The sequence below is a fragment of the Lepidochelys olivacea genome, assembly GCF_965140295.1.
Source record: "Lepidochelys olivacea isolate rLepOli2 genome assembly, chromosome: 12".
Lineage (NCBI taxonomy): Eukaryota > Metazoa > Chordata > Testudines > Cheloniidae > Lepidochelys > Lepidochelys olivacea.
Window position 1 is genome coordinate 1557202 of NC_140422.1, and position 13057 is coordinate 1570258.

General features: G+C 56.0%; 1 protein-coding gene across 6 annotated transcripts in view; it reads left to right on the forward strand.

Annotated features, from left to right (window-relative positions):
* Positions 1 to 11075: 11075 nt before the first annotated feature.
* The window catches only part of PDPR (pyruvate dehydrogenase phosphatase regulatory subunit), a 68137-nt gene continuing 66155 nt past the window's right edge, over positions 11076 to 13057 (forward strand). For 3 of the 6 annotated variants that reach the window (XM_084645088.1, XM_084645089.1, XM_084645092.1), the window contains exon 1: positions 11076 to 11167. Coding sequence is in view for 1 of the 6 variants with exons in the window: in XM_084645084.1 (XP_084501210.1) it covers positions 11683 to 11872 (190 nt within the window). In the remaining 5 variants the exon portion in view is untranslated. Of the gene's footprint in view, positions 11168 to 11432; positions 11873 to 13057 lie in introns of those variants that run through there. The other 3 variants (XM_084645084.1, XM_084645090.1, XM_084645091.1) reach the window with 3 other exon arrangements.

Consider the following 13057-nt stretch of genomic DNA (forward strand, 5'->3'; position numbering starts at 1 on the left):
GGTAATGCATTCCAGTGTTTCACCACCCTCCTGGTCAAAAAGTTTTTCCTAATATCCAACCTAAACCTCCCCCACTGCAACTTGAGACCATTACTCCTTGTTCTGTCATCTGCTACCACTGAGAATAGTCTAGAGCCATCCTTTTTGGAACCCCCTTTCAGGTAGTTGAAAGCAGCTATCAAATCCCCCCTCATTCTTCTCTTCTGTAGACTAAACATTCTCAGTTCCCTCAGCCTCTCCTCATAAGTCATGTGTTCCAGTCCCCTCATCATTTTTGTTGCCCTCCGCTGGACTCTTTCCAATTTTTCCACATCCTTCTTGTAGTGTGGGGCCCAAAACTGGACAAACTACTCCAGATGAGGCCTCACCAATGTTGAATAGAGGGGGAACGATCACATCCCTTGATCTGCTGACAATGCCCCTACTTATACATCCCAAAATGTCATTGGCCTTCTTGGCAACAAGAACACACTGTTGACTCATATCCAGCTTCTCGTCCACTGTAACCCCTAGGTCCTTTTCTGCAGAACTGCTGCCGAGCCATTCGGTCCCTAGTCTGTAGCGGTGCATGGGATTCTTCCGTCCGAAGTGCAGGACTCTGCACTTGTCCTTGTTGAACCTCATCAGATTTCTTTTGGCCCAATCCTCCAATTTGTCTAGGTCCCTCTGCATCCTATCCCTACCCTCCAGCATATCTACCACTCCTCCCACTTCAGTGTCATCTGCAAACTTGCTGAGAGTGCAATCCAAAGCATCCTCCATTTATGAAGATATTGAACAAAACCGGCCCCAGGACTGACCCTTGGGGCACTCCGCTAGATACCGACTGCCAACTAGACATGGAGCCATTGATCACTACCCATTGAGCCCGACAATCTAGCCAACTTTCTATCCACCTTATAGTCCATTCATCCAGCCCATACTTCTTTAACTTGCTGGCAAGAATACTGTGGGAGACCGTGTCAAAAGTTTTGCTAAAATCAAGGAACAACACGTCCACCGCTTTCCCTTCATCCACAGAACCAGTTATCTCATCATAGAAGGCAAATAGATTAGTCAGGCATGACTTGCCCTTGGTGAATCCATGCTGACTGTTCCTGATCACTTTCCTCTCCTCTGTGCTTCAGAATTGATTCTTTGAGGAACTGCTCCATGATTTTTCCAGGGACTGAGGTGAGGCTGACTGGCCTGTAGTTCCCCAGATAACGCCTTCTTCCCTTTTTGAAAGATGGGCACTACATTAGCCTTTTTCCAGTCTTCCAGGACCACCCCCGATTGCCATGAGTTTTCAAAGATAATGGCCAATGGCTCTGCAATCACATCTGCCAACTCCTTTAGCACTCTCGGATGCAACGCATCTGGCCCCATGGACTTGTGCACATCCTGCTTTTCTAAATAGTCCCGAACCACTTCTTTCTCCACAGAGGGCTGGTCACCTCCTCCCCATGCTTGCTACCCAGTGCAGTAGTCTGGGAGCTGACCTTGTTCCTGAAGACAGAGGCAAAAAAAGCATTGAGTACATTAGCTTTTTCCACATCCTCTGTCACTGGGTTGCCTCCTTCATTCAGTGAGGGGCCCACACTTTCCTTGACTTTCTTCTTGTTGCTAACGTACCTGAAGAAACCCTTCTTGTTACTCTTAATCTCTCTTGCTAGCTGCAACTCCAGGTGTGATTTGGCCTTCCTGATTTCACTCCTGCATGCCCGAGCAATATTTTTATACTCCTCCCTGGTCATTTATCCAATTTTCCACTTCTTGTAAGCTTCTTTTCTGTGTTTAAGATCAGCAAGGATTTCACCATTAAGCCAAGCTGGTCGCCTGCCATATTTACTATTCTTTCGACACATCAGGATGGTTTGTCCCTGTAACCTCAATAAGGATTCTTTAAAATACAGCCAGCTCTCCTGGACTCCTTTCCCCCTCATGTTATTCTCCCAGGGGATCTTGCCCATCAATTCCCTGAGGGAGTCAAAGTCTGCTTTTCTGAAGTCCAGGGTCCGTATTCTGCTGCTTTCCTTTCTTCCTTGTGTCAGGATCCTGAACTCGACCATCTCATGGTCAGTGCCTCCCAGGTTCCCATCCACTTTTGCTTCCCCTACTAATTCTTCCCGGTTTGTGAGCAGCAGGTCAAGAAGAGCTCTGGCCCTAGTTGGTTCCTCCAGCACTTGCACCAGGAAATTGTCCCCTACATTTTCCAAAAATTTCCTGGATTGTCTGTGCACCACTGTATTGCTCTCCCAGCAGATATCAGGGTGATTGAAGTCTCCCATGAGAACCAGGGCCTGCGATCTAGTAACTTCTGCGAGTTGCCGGAAGAAAGCCTCGTCCACCTCATTCCCCTGGTCCGGTGGTCTATAGTAGACTCCCACCACGACATCACCCTTGTTGCTCACACTTCCTAACTTAATCCCGAGACTCTCAGGTTTTTCTGCAGTTTCATACTTGAGCTCTGAGCAGTCATACTGCTCTCTTACATACAGTGCAACTCCCCCACCTTTTCTGCCCTGCCTGTCCTTCCTGAACAGCTTATATCCATCCATGACAGTACTCCAGTCATGTGAGTTACCCCACCAAGTCTCTGTTATTCCAATCACATCATAATTCCCTGACTGTGCCAGGACTTCCAGTTCTCCCTGCTTGTTTCCCAGGTTTCGTGCATTTGTGTATAGGCACTTGAGATAACCCGCTGATCGCTCCTCTTTCTCAGTATGAGGCAGGAGCCCTCCCCTCTCACGCGCTCCTGCTCGTGCTTCCTCCTGGTATCCCACTTCCCCACTTACTTCAGGGCTTTGGTCTCCTTCCCCTGGTGAACCTAGTTTAAAGCCCTCCTCACTAGGTTAGCCAGCCAGCTTGCGAAGATGCTCTTCCCTCTCTTTGTTAGGTGGAGTCCATCTCTTCCTAGCACTCCTCCTTCTTGGAACACCATCCCATGGTCAAAGAATCCAAAGCCTTCTCTTCGACACCACCTGTGTAGCCATTCGTTGACTTCCACAATTCGACAGTCTCTACCCAGGCCTTCTCCTTCCACGGGGAGGATGGACGAGAACACCACTTGCGCCTCAAACTCCTTTATACTTCTTCCCAGAGCCACCTAGTCTGCAGTGATCCGCTCAAGGTCATTCTTGGCAGTATCATTGGTGCCCACGTGGAGAAGCAGGAAGGGGTAGTGATCCAATGGCTTGATGAGTCTCGGCAGTCTCTCCGTCACATCGTGAATCTTAGCTCCTGGCAAGCAGCAGACTTCTCAGTTTTCCTGGTCGGGGCGGCAGATAGATGACTCAGTCCCACTGAGGAGAGAGTCCCTGACCACCACCACCCGCCTCCTTCTCTTGGTAAACTGGAATATGTAACTTTTTGTGGCTAAATAGAGTTAATTTATACAGACCCAAGCTATAAACAAGGGGAGGAGCAGGTTTGCTAAAACTGATAGTTCGGAAAAGTGTTGGTTGTCAACTCAAGGCATATCAGGCAGTCCGTGTTCTCCTATGATACGAGTCCCAGCACGTTTGAACTGGCAGTCAGTGCACTAAGTAGGGAAGCCAAATTCCCAGACCAATTCGTCTGTTACATTCCAGTGAACCAAATGAGAATGCAGGACACTGGCTGTTCATGCTGCGTGTGTGCTATACACTATGTATACAGCCTGGGAGTACTGACACTCGCCCCACAGACTTCTGTCTCCTAGTTCTCCAGCAGTATGTCTGGACATTTTTCGGTTTGTTAGCCCCTTTTTCTTTTCTCTTGATGCTGCAAAAACATCCATGAGGATCCTGTCTACCCTCTTGAGAGTCAGACACTGAACTGTAGTCCCGGTAACTTAACAGATTTGGGCATTTTTAAATGGCTATTTTAAAATAAGTTCTAAACCAAAAAGCCTCCTGTGTAATACTGTGCTGTTCTGACTCTCTTGAAGTGTTGAAGCCAAGGGTGTGATAGGAGTGGGATTGACAGCCCTGGAAGCTGAAGCCATCTGTCCATAGCACAGGTGAAACACAGGAAGGAGCAGGGCAAGTTAGTTCTGAAACTCTAGTCTGTTCCCCAAAGGCTAAATTCTGCACTTGTGCAGTTCCCATCCAAGGGCAGAATTCTAACCATCAACTCTGAAATCCCAAATACTAACATGATTTACTAAAACAAAGTATACTAATATAAATAAGCAGTGCACACTGAATTACTAGGGGGCTGATCCCGTGTCCTGATTGAAATTAATGGCTTTATCTGCACGCATAAAGACTAGATGAGTAATGAGTGCCTACTCAGGGACTGCTATCTTAGAGAGAGTAATTTAAAATCAATTCCTTCAAACTTGCCACCTCTCTGCCATAAATCACTCCTTAGAAGCCACGCAGGATGAGACAGACTGCATGGTCTCAGCCATTAGGAACCCCAACTGTCTGCAAAACCCTTGAAGGAGCAATGTTACTGTCTACGCTACACTGCAGGTTCTTTCTCTCGTGGCGAGTAGCAAATCACCATGGGGAGTCTCCACAATACAAGCACTTGTCTGAATGAGGCAAGAAAAGCAGAGACTGAACTAGATGCTTCTACTCCTTGTGAGGGGTGGATTCTAAAGGGGAAGGAGGAGAAGTGGGAAGCTGTGGAGGAAAAACTCATTTGGGAAGCTTTTAAGGGGGCACAGGATCAGCCCCTGGCCCCTTCATGGGGAGAGCAGGGGGAGGCCCACTAGGCTCTCCTGATCCAGACCTGAATCTGGCTCCCTCAGGAAAAATGGGAACACCAGATGCGAGCTGCAGGGAATCCTCTCCTTTCTCGTGCTGCCCAGAGTGTCCTGTCCAAAGCTGGATTCTTAGCACAGGAACTCTGAGGCAAGTCACTGCCAGCTGGCTTGGGCCCACACCACCTAGCAGCCAGCTGGGTGGGGAACCCAGCTTGCCTGGCCATTCCGAACATGATGGAGGAAGCCCTGCAGTCCACCTCAAACACAAGTGAGCCTGACTCTACCTGCCCAGGTTTGGTGTCTGAGGCCTGAAGACTGAGCCATAGGCTGGCAGAGCTTGTTTTACCAGCAGAGCTATGTCTGTTAGGGGTGTGATTATTATTTTGTAACCAACAGTTTTGCTGGGAACAGCCCTAGTGCTGATGCAGTTTTACTCCTCTAGCTCCATGTTTCTCAAATGCGGCCACCAGGGGCTTTTCATATGGCCACAGATCACCTGGGTGGTGACTGGGATGAGGGGGAAGTATCAGTCCCGCTCCCTTCCTTCCTCTTGCTTCTGCATGTGCTACCCTGCACCTCCTCTGGAGACAGGTGGGGCACAGCACTGAAGGAGCAAGGTGAGTTCCTGACCTACTGTAGGGTGCACTGTGGGGCTCAGGCTTCCACGCCGGGGTGGTTGGGCAGCGGGCTCAGGTGGCAGGACTTGGGGAGCATGGCTGCGCAGACCAGGGCTCCAGCTATGGGGCTTCGGGCACCAACTCCTGGCTCCAGCTGCGATGTTTCAGGTACTGACCCCCAGCTCTGACCGCGCAGCCCCAGCCTGCGGCCAGGCCCTTGGGGCTTCAGGCTCCAACACGTGGCCACGCGGAAGCAGGCTCTGATCCCTGGCTCTGGCTGTGCAATGCTAACCCCTGGCCACAAGTTCCAACCCTAGCCACTGACCCAAGACACTAACCCTGAACACCAACCCCTTGCCCTGGCTGTGTGGCATTGGGTGCCACCCTGAGCTTCCGCAGGTACTGGTCCTGGGCACCAATCCCCAGCAGTGGCCGCTGACCCCTGGCACCGGCCTCAGCTGTGGATCCCTGGCCCTGGCTGCTGACTACAGGCTTTGGCCCTGGCTGCCAAACCCAGACTCCAGCGGGCACCAGCCCCTGGTGCAGATCCCTGGTGATGGGTTCCGACCCCTTGCTGTATGGTTGTGGGCTCCAACCCTGAGCCACCGACCCCTAGCTTCAGCCATGCTGCAGTGACTGCTGGTACCAGGTGCCAGCACCCCAGGCCTGGCTGTGGGTGCTGACCCAGGCTCCGGGGCGTGCTGGCCCCGGGTGCCAATCCCCAGCCTTGGCCATGCAGCAGTAGGTGCTGGCCCTAGATGTCAAGCCACAGTTCCCGGCTCCTGCTGAGCAGCACCTGCCCCGGGCTCTAGGTGCGGGCACTGATTTCCAGCCACACAACTACCAACCCCTGGCTCTGGTCGCTGAACTCACTATCCACGCACATCGCTCCTCGTCCCTGCTACCTGCCCCAGCCCTGCATCCAGCCCCCCATTGCCCCTGGCCCCCACTGATTTCCCCTCCAACCCCACTATCCAGGGCTTAATTTGTCCTGGGGCTTGCTGGGAAAAGTTATATTAGCAAACAAGCAAATATCCCTTTTCACAGCATTATTTTTATTATTGAGCATGCAAAAAAAAAAAACAAATAAACCTTCATAACTAAATTACAACGGTTTGGATGTCTATATGTGCATATTTATTTTTCCTAAAGCTGTTAAAAGTATTTTAGGAAAGTGTTGGTGCAGCCACCGAAAAATGTGTTGTGAGAACCCCTGTTCTAGCTCATTTCACTTCCCTGCACCAGAATCAGAAGTAACAATAAGCACTTTTATACTGATAAACCTACGCCCCTGCTAGGGGTGGTTTTGCTGCTGGCCTAGTTAAAGCAGCAAAGCTTCCAGAGTGAGGTTCGTGCTGTCATCCTCCCCAAAGAGCAGAAAGAGGCAGGGGAGAGAGCCCGGAAGGGCAGTCGGTGCAGTACAAAATCTCTTCAGCCTGACTGGTTCTTCACTGCCTGTGTCTTCACCCAGTCAGCAAGGAATTCTGGGCCATGGCTGAAGAACTTTCTCTTTGTTGTTTGGGTGACACGGAAAGATTTCTCCTATTCTCTCTGCTTAAAACCAGCACTTAAGCTTAAATATGTGTGCTGCTTATTAGATGCAAACAAGTTTAGAACAAGATCAAAGACCACACGCCTGTATAAAGGAATCATTCAGATTCCTGGGGGTTCTTGTTCTGAGGAAAAGGTGCTATGAAGAATCCGTCACCACGGAAGGACCCTGGGTGGGTTTGAAGGACTGTTCGCCTGCCTGACTCTTTACTGTGGTTGGGGTGTGCTCTCCAGTAAGCGTGCTGCTAATAAATGTTCTCTCTGACATTTTTACCTTAAGAATAAATGTGCTTGCTTAGAAAGAGCTGTGTGGTAGTTTAACTGTGCCAATTTCGTTCTTTATATCCTTCGAGAGGGCAAAGAAGGCCTGCTTAGGCAGCCTAACTTGCTGGGAAATACAGTGTCGGGCGAGAACTGTGCAGCCTGGAAATACTCTGCTCAGGAGGGAGAGAGACGCGCGTCTCTGCCCAAGAGAGGTGAGGGCTGGAGAGCTGGAAGGCTGAGAGTGGGTGGAGAAGAAGTGTCTGGGAGTGTTACCAGATTTGCCTGTTACTTTGGGGTTCGCTCATTTACTAGGGTTACTCTTCTGGGGGGGGGTCCTGCTTGTGTCACTTGTGTTCTCATATGGAGTTCTGCTTCTCCCTTCTGCAAGTCCCCTCCCAATGGAGTTCCTGCAGGACCTAGGTTCCCCAGGGCTGGGTTCCTCCAGCCCAGAGTCAGACGAACACACACGCACATTAACAGAGCGCGTCTGAGAGGACGGGGTTAATCAGCACTCCCAAGCTGACCCCTTAGATGCCCCTGGGCTCAGCAGACTGAGTCGAGCAGCACTTCCAAGCTGCCACCTTCAGATATCCCAGCACACAGGGCAGGGTATCATAAAGATACTTGTAAACACCCATCTGAGGTAAAATTTTTGGTATTAATGTTACCTCCTGCACTCCAAACTCCTTGGCCCCAGCTTCTAGCCCCCTCCTACACCACAAACCCCTCATCTCTGGCCCCACCTGGAGCCTGCACCCGCAGTCCTCACCCCCCCTGCACTCCAACATCCTGCACCCTGGACCACCCCAGAGCCCTCACCCCTCTCCCACACTGCTGCCCAGTGAAAGTGAGTGATGGTGAGGGGAGAGCGAGGGACAGAGGGAGGGGGGATGGAGCAAGCAGGGGTGGGGCCTCAAACAAGGGCAGGGGCAATGGTGTTCCGTTTTGTGCCATTAGAAAGTTGGCAACCCCACGGAGGTGAACTCAGTGCCTCTCTCTACCCTGGATTCTAGCCCAGGGCCCCTGGTAGCAGGTGGCTAAGGTTTGGCTGGGCAGCCCTCTTGCTTCTTCCCTAGGAGGGTCCATCTTCTCAGGGTGGTGGCGGGAGTCTGCCCTGAGGGTGAGCGCCTGCTCCCAGTTCTCGGTGTAACCCGGAAAGAGGAGCCAGCAGCAAGCTGTCCCGCTGCTTGGTTCTCTCCAGGAACCCATGGCGCTCGGCTGTGCTGGTCTCTGGCCAAGGGCCCGTCTGCCACCTCGGTGGCGGCTGGGCGGGGGGTGGTTTCCCCCTCCCCCAAAGAGGGGGGGCAGAGTGGAGCGGGCTGGGGCTGGGTCGCCCCACTTCCCGCTGCCCCGTGATTGTGGGGTCGGGTCCACTCTGCCATCACTGGGCAGCGGGAAGTGGGGCAACCCGGCCCCAGCCAGCTCCGCTCTGCCGGTGAGTGCTGGGGGGGGGTGTCTCCTCTGCCCCCCAAGTCTGGGGAGGAGATGGAGCAGTGGGGAAGGGGCATGGGATGGGGAAGAGAAGGAGGCAGGGGAGGTGGGGGTGGGTGGAAGCAAGGGTAGGGGGAAAGAGGCAGGGGGGAAGGAAGGGGGTGGGATGGGGAGGAGATGGAGCAGTGGGGAAGGGGCATGGGATGGGGAAGAAAAGGGGGCAGGGAAAGCGGGGGCAGGGCTGGGAGAAAGAGGCAGTGGGGAGGAAGGGGGTGGGGATGGTTGGGGAGGAGATGGAGATGTAGGGAAGGGGCACGAGAAGGGGGCAGGAGAGGCAGGGGTGGGGGGAAGCAAGGGTAGGGGGGAAGGAAGGGGGTGGGATGGGGAGAGGATGGAGCAGGGGGGAAGGAAGGGGGTGGGATGGGGAGAGGATAGAGCGGTGGGAAAGGGGTACAAGACGGGGAAGAGAAGGGGGTGGGGAAGTGGGGCCAGTCGAAAGAGGCAGTGGGGAAGGCTGGTGAGGAGATGGAAAGGTGGGGAAGGGACATGGGATGGGGAAGAGAAGGGGAAGCTGGAGCCCAGCCTGCGGCATCCCCTTGGCAGAAGCTGGGGCTCCCCTGTTAAGCAGGCCCATTGAACCCTCACCCTGACAAGCCCACCTCCCCTGCATCTGTACCACCCTGAAGTGCCCTCCCAGACACTGTCCCCACTGAGCCCCAAACACCTGCACCTAGACCCCCCCCACTGAGCCCCAAACACCTTCACCCGGATCCCCTGCATCTGGAACCCCCAAAGAGCTTCTGTGCATCCAGATCCCCCACTGAGCTGCCCGCACCCAGATTGCCCCACAGCGAACTCTCTTACCCCCAGCTGGATCCCCCCCCCCCCCCCGCTAAGTCCCTCTGCACTCGGATCCTGCTGCTGGGCTGAGCCTGCTCACCCACCCCGGTGCGCCTGGCGCAGAGGGGCAGGGCTCCAGGGTGTTTCTGGGGCAGGCCTGGCCCTTTCGCTGTGTCAGGGTCGGGTGCAGCCTCACTGCCCAGTCCCTGTCCCGGGGCGAGGTGGGGAGGCTGCAGGGTGATCTCCCACCTCCATGCAACCAGTGGCCTCTGCTCCTCACTGCCAGGCTGGAGCCTCCACATCGATTTATTGACAAATAAAATTGGCAGAATTTTAAAATGTGCACAGAACGTTTAATTTTTGGTGCAGAGTCCCCCCAGGACGATGGGGCGCTGTGCAGCTGTGATGGGGGGACTGTGAGGAGGGTGGTGGGCAGTGAGGAGGTCTCTGGGTGGGGGGCAAGCGGTGCGGTGCGGTGTGCAGGGTGCTGCACCGTTCTGGTGGGAGGCCACCAGGGGAGGTCTCTGGAGGGATGGCGGGGGGGTACAGAGACCTGTGGGGGGAGGTCTCTGGAGGGGTGGCGGAGGGGGGCACAGAGACCTGTGGGAGGAGGTCTCTGGAGGGGTGGCGGGGGGCCCAGAGGTCTGTGGGGGAGGGCTCTGGAGGGGTGGCGGGGGGCACAGAGATCTGGGGGGGGAGGTCGGTGGAGTGGTGGGCACACAGACCTGTGGGAGGGTCTCTGAAGGGGTGGTGGGCGGGCACAGAGACCTGTGGGGAGGTCCTCTGGAGGGATGGACAGGCACACGGATCTGTGGGGGAGGTCTCTGGAGGGGTGGTGGGGAGGCACGGAGGTCTGTGGGGGGAGGTCTCCGGAGGGGTGGGGGGCGGACACACAGACCTGTGGGGGGAGGTCTCTGGAGGGGGGTCACAGAGGTCTGTGGGGGGAGGTCTCTGGAGGGGGGGCACACAGATCTGTGGGGGGAGGTCTCTGGAGGGGTGGGGGGGGCACGGAGGTCTGTGGGGGGAGGTCTCTGGAGGGGTGGGGGCGGACACACAGACCTGTGGGGGGAGGTCTCTGGAAGTGGGGTGGGGGGGTACAGACACCTGTGGGGGGAGGTCTCTGGGGGGAGGTTGGGGGGCACACCGACCTGTGGGGGGAGGCTTCTGGGGGGTCACAGAGGTCTGTGGGGGGAGGTCTCTGGGGGGAGGTTGGGGGGCACACCGACCTGTGGGGGGAGGTTTCTGGGGGGTCACAGAGGTCTGTGGGGGGAGGTTAGGGGGCACACAGACCTTTGGGGGAGGTCTCTGGAGGGGGGGGCCACCCCCCAGTGCCTCTTTCCCCCTGCCCCCACTTCGCCCCCCTTTTCTTCCCCATCCCATGCCCCTCCCCCAGTGCCCCATGTCCGCCCCGCCCAGCCCCCCTCTCTCTCCGAGCCCTGCCCCCCTTCCCAGCGGAGCCCGCTGACTGACAGGCCTCCATCGGGGGCGGGGCCTCAGCTCGCCCCGCCCACAGCGTGGTGGCGCCGCTTGCGTCTCCGGCCCCGGCCCGCCCCCGTCGTGCCTTGAAAGCGGAAGCCCAGGCCCCGCCCGCCGCACTTGCTGGTCTCCAGCAGCAACAAGCCCACGTGGGGCGCGGGAGGGGGAGGGGCTGGAGGAGACGGGGATGGCTCTTGATTGGTCCGCGCGCCGTTGTCGTACTGTGGGCGAGAGCCGTAAAGTGCGGGAGGTCGCGCGCTGGCGAAGCTCGCGGCAGTGGAGGCAACGACCCCCCCTTCCGCGCGCAGAGGTGACCCTGGGCGCCGTGACCCTGGGGCCGGTCGGGGTGGGGCGGCCCCGCCCGCTGCGGCTGGGTCCTGGCCGGGCCGGGGTCAGCGCTGGGGGGCGGGGCCCGGGGCGCTGGGGGGCCGGGCCCGGGGCGCTGCGGGGCCGGGGCGCGGACGGTCGGGGCGCCGGGGCGCGGACGGTCGGGGCGCTGGGGCGCCGGGGCCGGGCCCGGGGCGCTGGGGGGCGGGGTCGGCGGCTGACCTCAAGCCGCGAGGGGCGGCAGACGCGCCGCGAGCCGGGGTCAGGCTGGGAAGCGGCCGCGTCCGGTCGGAGCCTGGCTCCCCGCTCTAGGGGAGGCGGCTGCGCAGTGAGCAGCGTAAAGCGCTCCCCTGGGGCGGGCCAGTCAGCGCCCGGCTGCGGACTGGGGCGCGCCGGGGGGGCGGCCGCCGAGCAGGCTCAGCGGGTCACGCCAGGAGCGTCAGTCGAGAGTCCTGCTGCTGCAGACAGAAGAGCGATGTCGCTTTAGGAAGCGTGTTGATGGGTGTCTCGTGTGTGGAAGCTGGGGAGTGGCAGCGCCACTCTTCCTGGCGCTGGTGGGGCCGCCGGCGGGGCCGCTGCTGGGCGCTACGCCAGGAAAGACCGGAACAAGTTGTTGAGAGTCCGGAGGAGAGCAGTAGAAAGAGCGGTTTGGAAAACCTGACCGAAGAGGAAAGGTTGAGAGAGATGGGTATGTTCCATGTAGAGATGCCAAGGAGGGGGAGTGTAGGGAACCTGATAAGTTTTCAGATTCTTTAGGGGCTGTTATAAAGAGGGTGGTGGCCAATTGATCTCCATGTGCACCAGGTGTAGGACAAGAAGTAATTAGCGTGGTTTGCAGCAAGAGAGATTTAGGTTAGGTATTAGGGAAAAAGTTTTTTTAATTATAAGGATAGTTAAGCATTGGAACAAGTTATCTAGGGAGCTTGTGCAATCTCTCTCATTGGAGGCTTTGAAGAATAAGTTAGACAAACACCTGGCAGGGGTGATCTACATGAATTTAATTCTGCCTCAGCACAGGGAGATGGACTTGGTGACCTCTTCAGGTTCCTTTCAGCTCTACATTTTTGTGATTTCTAGCATGATGCTCATGATTATGAGGTGGTAATAATGGCTGGGGCTTTAAAGAAATCTAAGGTAGGAGCCCAACTCCCATTAAAATTCAAACTCCATTGGAGTCCACTCTTGTTGGACATGTCTAAAATGAGATTGTAAGGCCACGGCTGGGGGACAGGCACCTTGGCCCTGACCCAGTCCTGCCCCAACCAGGAGAGAGGTGCCCCTTGGCCCTGACCCGGCTTGGCCTTGACCTGCCGGGCTACAGGCACCCCTCCCCCAGGAGCTGGACCTGCTGTGGCCAGGGGACAGGTGCCCCTCCCCTGGCTCAGCTAGGCCTGGACCTGGCACGGCTGGGGAAGAGGTGTCTCTTCCCCCCCAAGTCCAGGTGGTGCTGCTGCTGCTGGGGGGGAGTCCTTTCTCCCCACTGTAGCCCCAAGGAGCCCCGCTGGAGCCCTCACCCTCTCGCACTCCAATTCTCTGCCTCAGCCCTAAGCCCCCACCCCCACTCCAAACTCCTTGGCCCCACCCCACCACATGAATTTTGTTATGTGCACCAATCTGGAGGTAATATGTCACACATCACTTCCATATTGATGTACATAACAAAATTCATTTTGCACGTGGGTGGGGAAAATTAGAGGGAACACTAGTTGGGGGTAAACTGAAGAAAGGGAGAAATGTTATAACTGGTGAGCTCCAGTGTGTGAATCATAGCAGTGGGACTAGACCGTGTATCAAGCTGAGCAATGCTAACTGTACAGCAAGGAGCCTTCAGCAGCATCCATGATCAAACTAGCATCATTATGAAGCAACTGTA